The sequence below is a fragment of the Sinohyriopsis cumingii genome, chromosome 18 (genome assembly GCF_028554795.1).
Source record: "Sinohyriopsis cumingii isolate HCF-2022 chromosome 18, ASM2855479v2, whole genome shotgun sequence".
Lineage (NCBI taxonomy): Eukaryota > Metazoa > Mollusca > Bivalvia > Unionida > Unionidae > Sinohyriopsis > Sinohyriopsis cumingii.
Window position 1 is genome coordinate 88,926,330 of NC_142978.1, and position 20,155 is coordinate 88,946,484.

The 20,155-nt window shown below is 35.4% G+C and overlaps 1 protein-coding gene across 7 annotated transcripts in view; it reads right to left on the reverse strand.

The window, feature by feature from the left end:
* LOC149777397 (nucleoside hydrolase-like) overlaps window positions 1-19,819 on the reverse strand; it is a 31,446-nt gene extending 11,627 nt beyond the window's left edge. The window contains exons 1-6 of one of the 7 annotated variants that reach the window (XR_016416170.1): window positions 19,584-19,696; window positions 15,120-15,335; window positions 14,239-14,413; window positions 6,286-6,402; window positions 1,880-2,013; window positions 184-326 (exon numbers count right to left, since the gene is read on the reverse strand). Coding sequence is in view for 6 of the 7 variants with exons in the window: in XM_089941999.1 (XP_089798125.1) it covers window positions 184-326; window positions 6,286-6,402; window positions 14,239-14,413; window positions 15,120-15,335; window positions 19,584-19,601 (669 nt within the window). In the remaining variant the exon portion in view is untranslated. The other 6 variants (XM_089942004.1, XM_089942005.1, XM_089941999.1 and 3 more) reach the window with 6 other exon arrangements.
* Between the last annotated feature and the right edge of the window lie 336 nt (window positions 19,820-20,155).

Below are 20,155 nucleotides of genomic sequence, written 5' to 3' on the forward strand. Positions count from 1 at the left end.
GTTCATAAAATCACTTAGGACCTTACTTGTTACCTTCTGAAACTAACACACAATCAGTATGTAGATATAAATATAGTTTATTAAAAGATTTCAAATTACTATAGATGCTGTATGTAGTGACATTATAACTGATTGTCTTGCTTTCACAGCATTCACCATTGGAAAGAAAAAATGTTCATTTACCCATGGCTGACATGACGCCTCGGTTAGATTCAGTTCCCAGGGGATAATAGTCACTGGACAAGGAAGATCACTCAGAGTGACAAATGCTGCCTCTGGGTCAGCTCCAAAGTTAAACTCGGCACTAACAGTACTGTTTCCTCTCCCTTCAAATTAAAAGTACATGGATGTGTAAGATGCTGCTTCAAGCTGTTCCAGAAGTACAGAACTACCTACTTATCCTGTGATCTGTTATTACTACCACATCTGTCATGCTTATGATGACAATGAGATAACCATACATGGTGACAGAAGCCTTCAGTGCCAACTTTAACAAATTCTTGGTTTTCTGATCATTTATGTTGACAAGCTGCCAGTGCCAACTCATACATTGCTCTGCAATTATTTTGCTCCCAGGTGTTAATGCTGCCAGTGAACTGGGAAGTTGTCCTAGGAAGTTGGTTTTTGCTGTGACTTCAAAAGTACATGTAACATTCATCCAAAAAACAAGCCAGCTACAATCTTTTATAAAACAATGCACCCTTCACCATAAGAAGTCAGCACCAAACTTGTAAAAAAGCAATGAAATCTGACTGATTGTTGCATTTTCCAAAGTTATAAGTTATATTTGATTGGAACAAATTTATTGTGTTGTGCAAGTTTCATTTAATGCAGGATAATCACAATCATATGCATTAATGTATTCTGGAATTTTTGAGTATTTTACAAAGGTTAAAGTTTTACTTATGCTTAATAATTTAAGTACATGTAACATACAAACAGTGTAACAACTAAACAGCCACATACTGCTGGCAACAATGCATATTATAGTGGCACACACTGGTTGACAATGCTTTACATAGTATATAAAATGAGACTACCATTTTGCTTTATAGATGTGTTTATACAATGTATATATATTCCAACAGGATGTGACTTATACAGAAAATTTATAACATTTGAACTGTACTCATAGTCATAGATTTTCATGTGCATGTACCATATTTTATGCAATATGGTTTGTAAAACACAAAGGTAACACAAATTTAAGCTCTCAATATACAAGTAAGTTGTCAATATACAAGTGTATTTTAAACTTGTTTTGTATTTGGTCTTCATTTAATCAAAACTTCCATTGTTTATTTTCTCAAAGTGTAAATCCTATACACTGATGACAATTTACTCCTTACAGACAAATTTCACTTCTATGATAACTTTTGATTTCTTTTCACCACCACCCCCATCAAACACTTATCTCAACAATCACTTATATTGACAGCATTACCTCAGACCCAAGGATGTCAAGATAAAAGGGTGGTACTACATCAGATGTTATAAAAAAAGAGCTGTAATAACTGTCCCGTATTGCAATATACTGTCCCATATTGCAATACAGTCCCATATTGCAATACAGTCCCAAATTGCAATAAACTTTACTATACTGCAATAAACTGTCTCGTATTGCAAAAATGAGTCCTGTATTGCAAATAAACTATCCCATACTGTAATACACTTTCCCATATTGCAATAAACTGTCCCATATTGCAAAAAACTGTCCCATATTTCAATAAATTATCCCATACTGTAATACACTTTCCTATATTGCAGTAAACTGTCCCATATTGCAATACATCACAATCCCATAATTCTGGTGATACTCCACTACCAAATGCCACTCTAATCTAAGATTGACAAAGATTACATTTTCAATTTCTATTACCCATGACAAGCCACATGAGAAGCTGAGTTCATAGGGAAATACAACAATATTCTTCAATTCTTGCAGTGTGACAAAGGCAGACTCAGGGTCTGACAGGAAGTTAAACTCTGCACAGGGTGATACTCTCCCCTTGGCTGAAACATACAACAAGCATAGAATCTCTTGGATGAGATGGTGTTCCTGCCCAGCTGAGGGGTATCTCCCATCCCTCCCATCACTCACTAAAATCTCCCCTGTACACAAAATTATTGATAATATTTATTTTGTCCATTTTTCACACCTTGCTTCCAGTGTAGTATATTCACTGCCTCTAATCACATGACTGTAAACTGGCTCATGCAGGGCAATAAGATTAAATTGCTAGTTTCAAGCAGCATAAAATAATACCATCTCTGAGACTGTCAACAGGGTTGGTTGGCTTCAGTGTCTTATATTTGTCAACACTATGTGTGATCAGAAGTAATTCCAAATGGATTAAAGATATTATGGATGGATTACTAGAGATCAATCAGCATAAAAAGGGTCAGTTTTACTTTGTTGTTTAACTCATTCGGCCCCAGCACTGTTTTTAGTATCTCTGCTGATATGCCCCAGTAGCACAAAGCGGTGTCTAGCTGCTTGTGCCCCATAGTTTTTACCTGTTTGAAAACATCGTGCACATGCATCCACTCTTACCTTAATTTCTCTTCTTATATCCAAACAAAATCCACGAAATTTTCACCATTTATTTCAAATGAATTTGTCGACACATTGATATAATTTTTTCCTATTTGTCAAAGTCTTTCACAACTTATTTATTCAGTATTTACAAACTTATGTGCAACGTTTATCTGCAAGAACTCAGTCATCATCACTGTCAGCATCATCATCTTCAGACGACTCAATCTCAGAAACTTCTATGTCCAAATCTAAATCTCACAAAATATCCAACTGCTGAACATATCTTTCCTCAGCTTACTCAATATTTTCAAGATCAAACCCGAGAAACTCCACATTTTTGCTCTCATCAAAAATCACTCTTCTGTCTGCCATCATTTACGATTTTTCATGAACAGAACATGTGTAGTTAAACCGCTCTCAAACTTTAGCCCTTGGCTTCTGAACAATTCAAATTTCCACAAATGAAAGTAAAATCATTTCTGATTGGTTTAATAGTTGTTTAGTTCTTGGAATAAACCATTTCTAACCAATCACAGACGTTGTATCTAACACACATTCATCACGCCTGGAGAGGGATCGGCCACTGAATGCAGTAAACAATTCACGACTACAGGCGGGATCGGCCAATGAATGCAGAAATTCAATGATGTAAATGGGAATTTCAGTGGTGAGTATCAAGTTACAAGGACATGAATATGTATTCTGCCCTTGCCTTAAAGCTGATTTTAAAATCTGCTACGGTGGCAATAATGACACTATGTGTCATGCAGCATATTAAACACAAGAACAAATACACCATCACTGAAATCCATGTTTGCAGAATCTGAATCGAATGTAAATTAGATACGTTTGATGAGATACTGTTTGCCAAATTTATAGCTGAGCATAATCTCTTGTTTGTGATATAAGACGATTTATCAGATCCATTCAAAACGATGCTCCCTGACTTGGAAATCACATTAAAGTTTTCATACAAATGCACAACAAAATACATAATGGCCCAGGTACGGGGTCCTCATAAGAAAGTCCAAGTGAGTGTGATGTGATTTGGACTTTTTTAACATAGCTTTAACAATTTTTCAGTCATATCGCTACGATGTCTGCAGTGTGGCAGTTTATAGTGATGCCTAGCACTGGGGCATCATGCCGCATACATGTAGCACGATGTCCAAACCAGTCACATTATCCTGACTCCAGGCCAACCAGTCCTAACACTAACCTCTTAATGCTCAGCGCCAAGTCCAAGTCATGTGGCTCAATGAAAATTTGCTATTCTAATTGAAAATCCAAGTCCCTCTTTTGAAATAAATCAGTCAAATTTTGCAAATCTCTCAATTTGTTCAAAGCTGACTTCGGTGTTCTGTCGTGTATGAAAGGGTTCATTTGGATACACAGGCAGACAGCAGACATAACTGGCTTTGGGACACAAAAAACGCCTTCCATTTGCTGAAAAACCACAAGAGAGTTCCTTTATGTTCAGCTCATGTTTTTCAAGCAAGAAAATAAAAACTAATATAAGCCTAACCTTTGGTGTGAATGGACAGATGCAAGGAAAAGCCGAAGGATGCCAAATTGATCACTCCAAGCTGCAAAAGACATCCACCATCTTTTTGGTCTCATTTCAGCAATGAAAGTGCTAAAAGACTATCTGGTTGTGTAGACAGAAGTTAGATTAGAATGATTTCTCCTTACAGTGAGGAATCTGTTCCAAAATACCAGCAGTTGTCAGTTATGGACTGAGTGATGTATGTGCTGTTCCAGGGATATAGGTACAGAGAGAGCAAGGGTAGGTTTGTTCATTATAACTGGGTAAATACCATCAAAGAAATTTTACTTCAGATATTGCTTTTTTCATTAAATGCACTACTAGATGATAATACATTTGATCTTCATAATGTGGAGTGACCGACAGATAGAGTCCCACCAATATTAATAAATTACCAGTGCCTTCAAGCACTTCAAAGTAAAAAATGCCACATTTCATTGGCATGTTTATGGTTTCTTTCAGGCAATTTAGAAAACACTTTTTGGACAAGTCCAAGGGGCCCAGTGTTCCGGCTATTGGTTTTATTTTTTGCTCTGCTACACAAACCTGTACAGTAAAAAATAATGAAGGTTCAGTGAAAAGAAATGGCAAATCTATTCCCCGAATTCTTGAACAATGAGCTCCTTAAACATTTTTGGATAAAACAATAAACAGTAGTCTTCACAAATTAACTACATTATTCATTTCTCTTCATCTCTCAGCAGCCACCATTTTTTAACTAACAGCAGTCCAACTGACCAGTTTCTTGTCAGGTCCATTTTGTTCTTAACACTGAAACTAAATTCCATATACAAGCTTAGTCCATTATGTCAGAAGAAAACTGTTAAAAACTGTATCTGATACAATTCTGATTTCCCAGAAATTCACAAATTTATAATGCACAATTTTCACTTTAAAAAATCCTAATAATTCCGCACAATCCAGATTAGTTGGCATCTGTTGGTTGTTTTTGATTGGGCCAATATTTCAATGATCCATTGGAGAAGTTAGCTATTTATAGTTATGAGGTTTTTAAGAGACGTGTCTCTGCTTGCATTACTGCCCTCATAATGGTGGATTTTCTTACCTAAGCAAATCTGTCCACCACATTTTCAAAAAACTGTTTCTTTCTGAGGTTTTGTTTGATGTGAATCATGTGTGAAGGTTCAACATCTCTGGGTTTTGATGGAAAATTTGCAAATGTGTTTGTTACGCAAGGAGAAGGAAGGACTGTTTTGGAAATCTCTGCCTTTATGTGTATGCTATTAATTCTTCTGTACTTGTGGACAGCAGTCTGCATTAGCCAAAATTTGGATTCCCTAGCTGAGACTTTGGTTATCAGGGAGAAGTGAAGAAAGGTATGTGCATCAAGGATATCTAAATTAGAGAAAAGGCATCAACTCTCCAGGTTTTTTTTATTTAAGGCTGATGAAGTGCGGGACTGAAGTTTGGCATTTGACCTCATTGTAAGTAGGTCCATTTGGCTCTTCATCCTGTCTGGGATGTGGCAGACCTAAATGCAGATTTGTCAATGAGAACATCACTTGAGAAAATTACATATGATACAGGCTGAGTTCTGGGGCCATGGCACTCCCGTGATGTCTAATGATATTGACCACAGTCAAGGCTACAAGAAAAATGAAAATGCCCTCTCTAGATCTCTTGCCACAACTGTAAATCATTAGCAGTGGTCTTCAACTCCAGGTGGCTGATATGTGCCGGACATTCTTGAAGTTGCTAAGCCCATCACAATTTAAATGAGGGCAGGAGATAGTCACTGGTAAGTCATACTACCGTTAATGCTGAACATGGTTTCCAGTGGCCGAGCCTTCAATGAAGTGACAGAATTGAGATTACTCAAAGCAATTGCTCAAACTGATGGAAAGGTATAAAGTGGACGATATTTGTGAGGCTTCGTGTAAGAGTCTGCTGACCAGGCATGAGCAAAAGTAGTATATGACAACAATAAAAATATAGACTGGATATGATAACAAACTCTGTCCAGTGAACAACATGATGGTCTGACTTCTGCCTCAGCAGAGATGTAACTTTCTAGCACTTGTGTTGTTTAAACAAGCCAAAAGACATGGTGAACATATTTTAGCTTGAGTGGGCTGTATTTGCAAATTAGTAGAATTTCTTTTATTGATATTTCAAAAGTTATAAGTTCACAACAAAAAACCTCAGTTGGAGATATCACTAAAACCTAAAAAAGACTCACCCTCTGTGTTGCCACCCATGATAAATACTTCCTTCAGCTTGTTCCCAAAGCCAGGATCCAGTCTCAGGGACAAAGCAACATTTGTCAGGGGTGCTAAGGCTACTAGGGTTACCTCCCCTGAAAAATTATTACTTGACAACATAAATCACAATTTAAACCTTTGGTTAAAACTACAGAAGCGTTTGCTCAGCTTTTACATACAATCAGTAGCTTCAAACTGTACATACGCTGAATTACAAGAATTAAAATGTTATTTGATAGGAGTTATCACATACAGATATTCAATTCATGGTGATGAATAATTAATGGTTTATAACAGACATATCTTCCATTTGACTAATCTACTATTTTTGGACATAAGAAATACCATTTTGTATACCCCAAAGTGCATTAGATACATGAAAATTAGCACCGACTTCTAACTATATATATGACCTTATATCAGAAAGATAAAAAGTCCAACTAACTCAAGATCTGCATCAGTACAAGCGGCATTGTCAAACTTTTTCTCATAATACCACTATTATACTATAAACATGGTGACGGATCCCATTCATTGGCTAAATTTAGTTCTTTTATCAGTGTTTTCTCTAGCTTTAATAAAAAGGGTCTAATTTATGGGGTCTTTGCAGTGTTCTTCCCAAGATGACTTACCACCATGGTCTAGAGGGATGATCCTTTCAATCAAAGACAGTTTAAAACCCACAAATATACTATACATCAGAGTCAAAATGCTATGATGTTTCTCACTAATTCTTCAAAATTATTCTGCTGAATAAGCATTCTTTTACGATATGTCAAATTTTAACCCTCATACAACACCTTTTATGACCATTTGCAGGTCATGTAATTATAATAATCTTGGATATTTACACCCTCTACTAAGCTGTGCTTGGTCTGATTGCCTTTAATGCTTACTCAGTCTTTTCAGTGAAACTGTCAAGTCATTATACAGTGATGAGGCAGCGTGTGATACATGTCATTTTCTTACCAGCTTAAAGGGTGTAACATGTTCCTTGTCTATTACTTCCAATAAAAATGAGGCCCAAATGGGAGTGTGCCTGACATTACCCACCTGGAGAGTGGCATATGTAAACTTGAAAAGCAAATTCATACATTTACTAAAACTGTGGATTGGAAAGAAAAAAGTGGGGAATGTTGTTTAGGCTTAAAAAATTAACATGGATTGTTCTTTTAAGCTAAAATCAAATACATTCAAAAACTGAAAAGTATTTTGACTTGCAAATATGATCAAATTAGGCAAATAAAGTATACCACATATGAATATTTAGTTTCTTTTAGATTTAATTGATTTTTTGTGCTTGTGATGATAATGCGTGTTCCAGAAAACACTTTTTGTAATGACACCATGAGCTTACCCCATTGCTATCAATCATTTCTGTGGGAAGAACACGGAACACTGCCTTTTTTCAGGGGGACTCCTATCAATTCAGCATTGAATAAAATTTACCATGAAAGAGTTATGAATATTTATATTAAATTCCTACCAAACTATACCAATTTATCTTCTTTATATTAAATTATTATGAACTTTTCTCATGTTTTATTCAAGATAAGAATTTTTACAAATAAAAGTTCAGATAACTTTATTGTTCATTGTAGTCATTACTGAGACAATACTTTTTAATATGAATTTTATCCACTCTTTATGCCTGAATGTCCAAAGTATCACTCCAGGTACCAGTATCAAATGCTAAGGCAATTCACTCCAAGTACCAGTATCAAATGCTAAGGCAATTCACTCCAGGTACCAGTATCAAATGCTAAGGCAATCCACTCCAGGTACCAATATCAAATGCTAAGGCAATTCACCCATTGTCATCATCATTAATTTCAAATTGTTTGGATGGTTGCCTTCTTGCTTCTTGCTTGGTTTTATTCATACTTTTAACATATTATGGCTATATCATACCAAGAAAATGGGAACTGTCTTTCCCGTGGATACAAAAAGGCCACCAATCAGGCATAGCATCAGCAGACCCACAATCCTTGGATTGCACAATAAATGCACTACCATGGTTCTCTCATTACTCTGTCATTTCATACAGCCACTGCATATATAGTAATATATAATACGACCTGTCATTCTGAAAGTGTTTATGAGTTGCTCACTTGTATTATGTTAAAGTTCAAGGTAATCTTGATTAATGAGAACCTTACTGCTAGGAGTGAAATAATTTATTGATATATTGATGCATCGATACGTTTGCTATAATGATACGCATATCGATACAAGAGACGGAGAATCAACACAAAACGATACTTAGCGTATGCAAGATATTTTAGTCTTCAGTAGTCATGAATAATTATTATTAGTTTGCTTTCTTATTCTTTAAATTTAGAATTCATCTGTCACAGCATTTGCAGTCACAGTCACAGGCACTCATTTTTATTAGCAAAACCGATAAAGACTACTGAGAATACTCTCTCACCCTATACAAATTAACACAAAGTGACAAGGTTTGTAATCTCCCCCCCCCTTCCATGCTTATTATATTAACCCAGCAGCATGTTCAGCATATAGGATACATTCCAAATGTGTTTCACATGTATAATTAAGTACTTTCCTCATTATTTCGTAACCACTTTTACGTGAAGTTCTACGCTGAATTGTATCTAGTCTACTATAGTCAATATGAAAGATACTCTAACGGCGTGTCACACTGTGAAATATGTTACACTGAACTATCATTGGTGGTTATTGCTTGTTCTGGTCCAGGTTAAATAATAACCACCAATCAGAAATTAATGTAGCTTATTCCCTGCAGGACTAACAGGAAGCATTGGCAAAACAACAGAGAAACTTCATGCAAAAGTCATTAATTGTAAAGTACTTTAACAGAGATCTGTCAGGAGTGTGCGATTGCATGAATTGTGCAAAATTTGTATGATTTTACACACTTGAAGAACAGTAATGCACAAGAACTCCTGCAAATTAGTTGAAAGTTCCCACATATGAAAATGTGCTCAGTGAAGTACACAATTTTTTTAACCATTGTTTTTGCAGCATCTGTTTTTCTGGTAGGCAACTGTTTACACCTCTGAGTTCTTTAAGCATGACATGAATGGTTGTTAAACTAAATCTGATTGGCACAATGGGCCCTGGAATAAGCAGTATGGTGCATTTTTAACCTTTCATCAAGGAAGTTTTACAAATGTGTGTTTATAACATGGGCTACCAAGAAAACCCAAATTCCTAGAGTGGTTCATCTTCAGACTAGGATTTTGTTTGGCAAATACTGGCTGACGATAGTGATGATGATAATACTTTTTAAAGTTATGAAGTATATCGAACTATTGGAGCTGGAAAAGTGTTAATATTAATACCAGTGAGTGATTTTGAGCCCAAAAATGGTGTTAAATACAAGACAGATGTACATGTTGGATGGAAAAAAAACAGACAGTCAATATCCCTTTCCTTAGTATTATGAAATTAAATGTAGAAAGGGCAGAATGCTGAACCTAATTAAAACACAGACAATTTAAAGCAGAATGCAATTTTCATTTTTGTTTTAATCAATCAATTTAGCCCTGCGGATTGTATGCTACAAAACCATATATCCATATCAGGATTAGGATAAACTGAATAAATAAGGATGAAAAAATTATATTAAAAAGTAAAGATATTTATCTGACACCTCTGTCTGCACAAGCAGACTATGGCATTGATGGATTAAAATCCCTACTACAGCATTAAAGAACAGATAAGAAATCTGTCATGGTAATCAGAAAACTAATGATTCAAGAAAGCAAGTTTATGTTAGTGAAAAATCCTACTCTGGAACAGACATATCCAAAACAATATATGTGAGTTCTGGAAAATTGTGCATAGCAGCATTGAGATCTGTTTCCCAACATTTTCAAGCTGTTAAAACTAACTATGTAGGTAGCACAGAACAATATTCATACTTAGATAAGGAACAGGTATGCTCAGAAATAATTAACAGATTAATGCTTATACAACTATAGGTGACATCTTTACAAGATTTTGAATTCAGTATAGCTCTAAGAACATGTAGAAGCAAGAAAGAGAAACAGATATTAAAGTGTTAGGTAAATATTGAAAAATGGACGTTGCCTCCTATTCTTTTATATTCTCCCTTTATTTTGGTCTCTCCTTCAACTGTATATGGAAACAAATTCGGAATTTGTTTTTTCATGCAGAGTTATTTAACCTGTGAATAAAAGTGCCGATGGAATAATTAAAACTGCTTAAGATTATCATCTTGTGTAAAAAAAAATAAAAAAATTATCAAATAGGACTGGATGTTGTTAAAAGTTCTTCTTCTTCACTAAGAGACACCTGTGGCTGCAGAAGTCTTTTGCAACTGTAGCAAGTACAATGTGATAAATTTGTTTGTATTCATTCTCATTCCCATGCCTGGACTTGTTCTAGATGAGATTTTCTTTGAACAAGGAAATTGCATTTTTTCTTCTGTTTTGAAGATAACGTTGTAATGTCATCCAAGTTTAAGTGAGACATGAAATTGGTAATAAGATATTTTTAAAGCAATTTTTATGCCATGCAAAACAAAGGGCCTGGTGGATGAAGTCAGTTAAATGGAGCCACCATTAAATGACAATAACATTATATAAAACTCACTAACAACCAAAAAGATTAAGTCTGTTTAAAAGATTTTTTGTTATCTTGTCATCAAGAAGAAATGCATATAAATATATGATAACCACATATCTATCTGTAATATGCACACTGTAAATACAACTAGTCTATCAAGGGGCACCACTAACTTCCAAAGATGGAAAGAACATCTAGTTCATATGTGTATCAATATGTATTGTATTGCAGGCTGTGTATTGTGAATCATATATTGATACATGGCATAGGTCTAATCATTGCACCCCTACTTACTGCAAGGTCCAAGTGTTACAATCAAACCTTTGCATTACTTATAAGACTTACCTAGTCAGTACACAACACAAAGTTGCAAACAAAATAAACAATCATTTTTATTTACCTAGTCAGTACACATAACACCTTTTATGATGCAATGTCAATCATTATTTAGGGGGCACTATTTAAATACATTACCTGTGCATAGCTTGGTATACAGTGATGTATTTTATAATGTAAATCATTTTAAAACTATTGATCCAAATCTCAGACACACACACACACACACACACATATATATATATGATCCACGTCACACCCAATGTACCAAGTCAGAATTAAGGTTTGATTTAGTTGCATAACATTAGACCAGACTAGACCCGGACTTGCATGCTTTGTCACCATTCATTATAGATTCTTCCATTTTCTTTTCAAGATGATATGTATTGGTCATGTTTGAGGTTTATACAAAATATGGAGATAGTCAGGTCTCGGGTTAAAGCAGTCTCAACTTATGGCAACCCACCAATACAAACAAGCTCGTACGACCCATTTATTTTAAATTTTTCATTTTCAAATTAAATTTCAATTACACTTACATGCAACGGTAATGGCATCCATTCATTACTACTTACAATCGAGGTGAACTAGTTCAGATGCAAATTAATAGCAGACGTACACCAGTTGTCACTGACATTGGGGCATCTGTCATTAACTTGTGCTCTTGTTCAATACACATAAACATAAGTATTGTCTCATGATCTTCAGTTAGTAGTATGAACAACATTTTCTTGTGCCCTCATAATGCTTCCAGATCATGTATGCAGTAGAAGTGATGGTGATTCTAAGAAGGAAACCAATAACAATGGATAGGACAGTGGAAATAATAGCGTGTGGACAAAAAGGAGAAACACCATCTAAAATTGATAACCATTTAGGCTATAGCCGATCTATGATCGGCACAATTGTGAAGCACAAAGTCCATATTATAGAACAAGTTAAAGCAATGAAATGTATGATCATTACTAGGCAGCATAGTGGTTTGCTTATTGGAAAGATTGTTAATGATTTAAATTCAGGACCTGAATCAATGACATATGCCAATTAGCTAGTACTTGATTCATGAAAAGGCTAGAACGTTTCATGAAGACTTAAAGGCAGTTCTTGGCAAGCAAGGTGAATTCAAAGAACAGTTCAGTGCAAGTAATGGGAGGTTTAATCATTTCAAAGTAAGAGCTAATTTACAGCATTACAAAATGGTAGCAGAAACAGCTAGTGCAGATGTGGTTGCAGCGAATGAATTTCCTGATGTTCTGAGATTATAAGAGAAGGGGGTTATTGTGCTGAACAAGTGTTCAATATAGATGAAACTGGTTTATTTTGGGGAAAAAATGCCTGACCACACATATATTGCAACAGAAGAAAAGTCAATGCCAGGCTATTAAGTAAAGAATGGTTAGCCTTATTACTTAGAGGTAATGCAGCTGGTGATTTCAAACTGAAGCCTTTGCTGGTTTACCACAGCAATAATCCACATGCACTTATAGGCATTTTGAAAGCATTACCAGTCATTTAGAAGGCCAACAAGAAGGCATGGGTTATGTTGGTTATGTTCTTAGACTCGTTTATAAATCATTTTGTTTCCGAGGTTGAATGTTACTGTATCTCTAAGAATCTCCCTTTCAAGGTATATTTAATGCTTGATAATGCCCCTGGCTATCCTGCAACTTTCGATGATGTCCATCCAAATGTTAAAGTTGTATTATTACCCCAAAATACAACATTTTTGATTCAAACAATGGACCAGGGAGTGATTAGATCGTTCAAGACCTTTTGTTGTTGTGGTGGGGTTTAATGCCATTTTTCAGCACATGAGAGGCTATACGTGGCAGCCAGTATTAATGGTGGAGGAAGAACCTGGGAAAACCCTGGAAAGAACCACCGACCCACGAGAAGCTACTGGCAAGCTTTCTCACATACCCACATTGGCTGAATCCAAGACTCGAACCCACGCAGACAGAGGTGAGATGGCAGTGATCCGTAACGGAGAGCGCTTTAGACCACTCAGCCACTCTGGGCCCCTTTTCCAAGACCTATTATTTATGATGTACATTTGCCCGAGCTGTTCAAGCAACTGAAAGTGAAGACAAAAATTTCAAGGTGTTTTGGAAGTCTTACTCTATCTATGATCCAATAAATAACACTGCTGGTTCTTGGGACGAGGTCAAGGCAACAAATATGAGTAGTATTTGGAAAAAGTTATGTCCTCAACTTGCAAACAGTTTACAAGGTTTTCTGAGGACAGTACAACCAAAGCAAGGAAGAACGTTGTGGCCCTGGGGACGCAACCTAGATTAGAAATTAATGACCATGACATCAAAACGTTGATAGAATTGCATGCAAAGGAACTCAGCAATGAAGACCTGATGGAGACTGAAGCCTACATGTCAGAGGAAAAGGAAGCCAAAAGTTGTATCAAAACTCCGGAACCATGGCAATTCAAAGTTAAAGAATTAGCTGATGCCTTTCATCTTGCTGAAGCAGGAATGGAAAAATTTGAAGAGCAGGATCCTAATGCCGAGAGATTCACCAGCATATATAGGCATCAAAAGTGTCTGTTCAGACTATATTGCACAAATTCTTCACAAGAGTTGAAAAACCACCAATAGCAACTTTTCCACCTCCATGATGCATCATTATCGTTTACTGAAACTGTTGATGTTTGGGCATATGTAAAGTTACCATGATATTTAAATTTTATTTCGATCTTTTGGTTTGAATTGTTTATGTTTTGCAGTTTACTATATTTTACTATACTGTTATTCTTATTAACATTAAGGCTTTTTTGGTAAAAAAAAGTTAAACAGCATTTTTTTTGCCGATGGTTCCTTACTGGACAAGAACATTTACACACAAATTCTGACTTATGTACAAAACCATGTTATGAACATCCTTAAGAACAGAACGTATTCATAACCTGAGACCCAACTGTAACTAGAATTTTAGAGAAAATGTTATTATATATATCTTCTAAGCCAGTGAATACAATCTTTCATGCAGTGATAACCATGGGTACACACCTGGATATTTGTTGACGAGGTTCACCATGGCAACAGCTGCAGGTTCCCTCTGGAGGAGTCCCATGTCCATATCCTTTGCCAGGCCAGAGTTACCAAGCCCATCTTTACCATGGTAATAGGTAGCTTGCAACCCTATGCCAACCAGGGACTTAGAACTGCCTTGGTACACTGGAATCTAAAACAGGGTTAATAATCTGCAAGTCTAGTGCTGTGAAGTCATTTGATGCGAAAAAAGAAAAAAATATGGTGATATGCAGAAACAGAAAGAGAGACAGACAGACAGAAGCAAATCTTTCATGTAATGCTATCCCTGGACTTAACAAGTTATGTGAAATTTTTCAAGTTAACCGCAAAAATTCAATAAAAGTCTATAAACTTCTACCCACCAAAAACAAAGAAATCCACCAATGAAAACAAAATAACAAACTCTGCTTCACATTACTGCTTTTTCGTTTAAAAATCCAGGAATGCATAATAATTATTTTCTTATAAATCTAATTACACTAAGCTCTACATCCTACCAAACATTAATGTCAACTAAAGGTTCAATATTTAAAGAGCTTGTTCTAAGAAAGTCTGAAATTAACTGACAAAGCTTGGAAAATATGAACTAAACAGGTTAAAGGAATTGATGAATTAAGAAAATTCCACAAAATCACTGATTCCACCCAAAATCTACCAATTCAGTGAACAAACTTCATTTTTTGGAAAAACTGACAGGTATGCTCACCTCATCTTTACAACAAACACCAATTTATAATATTATTTGTTTTGGAGATTGTCCATTTCACTTTTTTTTATTAAAATCTGGCATTAAATCCATTTAACAGATTTATCTGATGCCTGTGTCTACAAAAATAAAAAGGAAAAAAAAATCTCACATCAAGCCTATTGCAGACAGAGAGGACCTTAAGTGTGTTTCTGCAGACTTGGTCAATATCAACATTTCCGCTGACACACGTGATCCCCAGGACTTCAATATCTGGTATTGACAAGGCCAACATCAATGCTTGGGCATCGTCCACTCCTGTGTCAACATCAATAAGAAACTTTCTCGTCATTATAAGCTGGATAGGATGACACTTGAAATCCGAATCCTAGAAAAGAGGAGTTTCTTCATAATGATAATTAGGGGAGCCATAAAAGTGACCCTCATTTTAAAGAAGCAAAATAATGAGGAAGAGCCCAATATCACTGTCATAATAGTGTAAAATAAATAATACGGCATTTAATTTTGTGAAATAACTTTATAATTTGGTTTTCGTTAGTTAAGAAATAAAATGAACCCTTTACCCCTGAAAAAATGTACACTTTATGTTCATGTTAACTCAGTGATGTTGCTTGAAAAAGACCTTGTTTCTTCAGACAATTATTTGAATCCTGAGAATTGCCTTCAATTGCAAAGATGTGGAATGGATAAATATCATCTGATGTACATTTAACTTACAAATAATATTGAACACATGATACACAAGGTTAAAAAGATTTTCCAAAGTTTTGATTTATACATTCTTTGTAACGATCGTAACTGAATGTGTAATGAGTTCAAGGTTCGTTTCATGATGATTGATATTTTACTTATCTAAACAAACTCAAACAAGCAAAAACAAAATGTTTCATTAAAAAGGTGAGGAAAAGCAAACAAATAAAAATTGAATATCTGACTACAGGTCACAGAACCGATAGAATCTATTCTTAGTCTATACAATCACGGAGTTTGTTGTTAGTTCATGGATATGAGTGCAAAAGTTCAACACTGAAATATGAGGGAAGTGTGTGTGTGTGTGTGTGATTTTGCAGCTTACAATTTTCCATTCATATCGCTATGATGTCTGCAGTGTGGCAGTTTATAATGATGCATAGCACTGGGGCATCATGTCGCAGACATGTAGCATGATGTCCAACCCAGTCACATTATCCTGACACCAGTCCGACCAGTCCTAACACTAACCTCTTAATGCTGAGTGCCAAGCAAGGCAGCTGTTAGTATCATTTTTGTAAGTCTTTGGTATGACTCGGCTGAGGATCAAACCCATGACCTCCCGATTCTGAGACGGATGCTCTAACCACTAGGCCACCGGAGCGGTCAAATAGGAGGGAAGAACACAATACAAACAATGTAAAACAACAAACTTCTATTTTGGGAGATCAGCAGCATTGGTTACCATGGTACCCAGTTTGGCAAGTAGATACAAAAATATACATTATACAAACACATAATTTTAATATGCACCTTAATTTATAAACTGCATCGTGAACATGCTTTCTTCTAAGAGTACTGTTAATTTATGTTTTACAAAATGTTAAATAAACAGTAATTTTAATCTGGTTGGTAGATTGGGTAGATAATAAATGAGGAAAAAAGACCAATGAACTCTGGCTTATGAACCAGTATGATGAAGAATAGGAAATTCAAAATCAACCTGACCATATTTTCAAAACCTTCTTGATTTTCAAGAGACAAGTTCAAAGTACATATGCAGAACATGACCAAAAAGTTTACAAATATTATTTTATTATTTACAGAATGCAGAATTATTTTCTTCCAAAATAAAGAAAAGGTCTACCTTCAAAGTAATGAAGAAAATAGAAAATAATTTTGAAAATACATGAAATTATGGTCCCAGGGTTGAAGGGCATATTACCAATTTAATACACATACTCCTTGCAAGGAGTTGTACGTTTCTAATCTTTCAACAAAACCCAGAATTCGAAAAGATATGATTGCTGGGGTAAAATATTATTATGATTAATCATTAATGGTAACTGTTAGGAAATTGACATGTCCTGGCATCAAATTTTAAATTTTGTGACTGCAGAAATGTCTGATTTTATAAATGATGCTGTGCTTAAACAATAAAAAAGATCAGACGCTAATGTATATAAAATGGTAGTTTCACAAATATTGCAAGTCATTAATGTGGCAAAATTAGGAAATTTCACCAATGCTAGCCTTTGAGAAAGTCTGTATATGGCAGAGTTAATTTTGTTGCCAGTCATGCAATTAATATATCATTACTTTCAATGCTACAAATATCCTGTTGGTCATCATACAGTGTGTGTGTGTGTGTGTGACTTGGATTTCTAGCGTATCTTTAACAATTTTTCAGTCATATCACTAATGTCTGTAGTGTGACAGTTTATAGTGTTGTCAAGCACTGGGAAATCATGCCACAGACATGTAGCATGATGTCCCATCCAGTCACATTATCCTGACACCAGGCCTACCAGTCCTAACACTAACTCTTAATGCCGAGCACCAAGCGATGCATTTTTATTGGTCTTTGATATGACTCAGTCAAGGTCAGTGCCCATGTCCGAGGCAGATGCTCTAACCACTTAGGCCACTGGAGTGGTCCACTTTATTGTTGCAGATTTTCCACAATATGACCCACTTGTTTGAAAAATGTACAAGTTTGCTTTTGAATGCACTGCTACATTGCTGTTATGTATATTTGATTTAATTTATATTTGATTTAATTTAATTGTTTGTTTGTTAGTTTAAATTTTTTCTAATTCCATTACATGCTATTGTAATGTAACCTTATTTACAGGATTTGACATTTTCCTAAAATTCATTTTCCAGAAATTCAGTTCAGTTTGACCTGGCTGTTTTTCGTAAACACTAATAATAGAAACTTTGTATCTAATTCTGACCTAGTTCCTGACCTTGATTCAGAAATCAATGAGAGTCGTAGTAAACAATTTTTTTTTTCTTCCTCAAAGTAAGAGTCATAAAATGAAATTGAGACCCTACTTGGAATATGACAAATAACATGTATCAATCAGGTTTCTCCAGTGGACTGACCCACATCCGGGCATCTGTTTTGCACAGTAGCTAAATTTATTATCAATGTATTGAGAAAGAATAGTCATTACTTGCCTTAACACTCGAGAAGTTAAAAGTGTTTTATGTTATGACCATTTTTTTTGTGTGCTAATTATTTTGTTTTCTTCAAATTATTTCGATTCCAAGAGATTATTTTTCCCTGGAAATGCTTGTCCTCTAAATTAATTATTGGACAAAGACAGCTATAGAAATTTACACAGAACTCAAACAATGGAATATTATTTTCTGTGATTCAACAAAGAACTGTTGACACATCAGTATGACCTTGACCACAGCATACGTCATTGCCTTCCATTTTGGATTTCATCAGGATTCAAACTCAGTTTCAGTAGCATTTTTTAGTACAAGGACTTCTATTTTTTTAATTCTTGGATTATTCTTGGATTATTTTTGGATTTGATTCGTAAAACCATAAGTTCTTTTTCTCATTTTGATCTTGTTTTTCTAGGGAAATAAATTTTTTGTTAAATTTTACAAAGATTATTGCCTTCACTCATTTCTTGTTACTGTTTAAAAGTGTCTAAACGTAAAACTGCATTGTTCTGATGTCTCCAAACTACTGGAAGTCACAACTTTTCAGGAGTCAGTTACCATGATGTGTCCTCGGACAAGGTACTTCAATGGCTTCAGCACCAAGTAATTTGTGTTGCTGTGCTGTAAGGCATCAAACCAAACCAAACTTCTCAGCAAACACTGTACATTGGTCACTCACTATAAACCGATTCAGTATACAGCACACTACCTCCAATACTCCCAGCATGGTGATGGAAAGCAATAAACTGGTTAAGGTTTGTTTCAGAATTGCTAATTCGTCTGCTTCAAGCCTTTAAAAGCTTCAAATATATTTCTGGCATCAGTTACACAAATACATTTGGTATCACTGCCAAACCTGATTTGCTTAGACACATATGGTATCTATAACAACAGTCCTACAATGTAAGACCTCGACCTTGATAGTTATGTTTTGGGCATCGAGCATTAAAACATAAATAAGATAGGACTACTATAACGTTAGCCGTCTTCTCTCAAACATGCTGTAGATACAAACGGCGATCGATCAAGACAAACAAATATTTCTCCCCCTCTTTTCTGCCACCAGTCCACATGTCCCAGGGGCTCGTTACAAAGAAAATTAGGAATACTGTTTACAGGTTAGACCCTCCCCACCCCTTCATTCACTGACGGATACTCCTAATTGTTATCGGTTAGACCCCCCACCCCACCCCCTGCCGTCAGTTCAGTAACGGATACTCCTAATTTTATTTGTAACGAGCCCCTGTGCACAGGTGATTGACAGGAGATTAACGGTGGGGACAAAAAAGCAACAGGCCTAACCTGAATGCCTTAAGTTATATCAAAAATGAAGGTAAAGAACAACAGCGATCATAATGTATTTTCATGGCATCACTTAGTCCTACAATGTAAGACATATTAAATGTTTTTGTTTTAGTGCTATTGACGCCCACAACATAAATAATCAGCGTCAAGCTCTTACAAGTAGGACAATAGGCATCACTCAGTCTCGGAGCGTTGTCCGACTAAAGACTCAAATGCACTCCAAAACATCACAAGACTATCCCAACACACCCTTACCTTCCCAGGATACTTGTAAGTAATTTTTTTTTTTTAAAAAAAAAAGCCAAATAGATCAGTTTTACCTTACAAAATTAGTAAAAGTCTGCGCTGTATAATTATCGATTAAGTTCGGTAGAGTTTTTTTTTTTTTGGGGGGGGGGGGGGTATGGCCTTAAGAGTGAAACCCGTCACCGTACCCAAAATCCCAGTACCCAAAACATATTATCTTAAATAAATCCGGTAGTTAATCATAACACAATATTATATTTGTTAGGATTGCCCTTAAATAGGTGATGCTTAAGAAAAAAGTATATATAGTACATGTTTAGTTGTTATTTTGTTATTTTAATTGACATTGGTTTGAATTATGGAAGTATATACTGATCTGAAATTATGTCATTTTCTTATGATATTTTTTGAAGTTCGAGTATATCTATGCTAATTTATCATCTATGAAACTTACGAAACTTCACAAATATTTTTATTTAATTT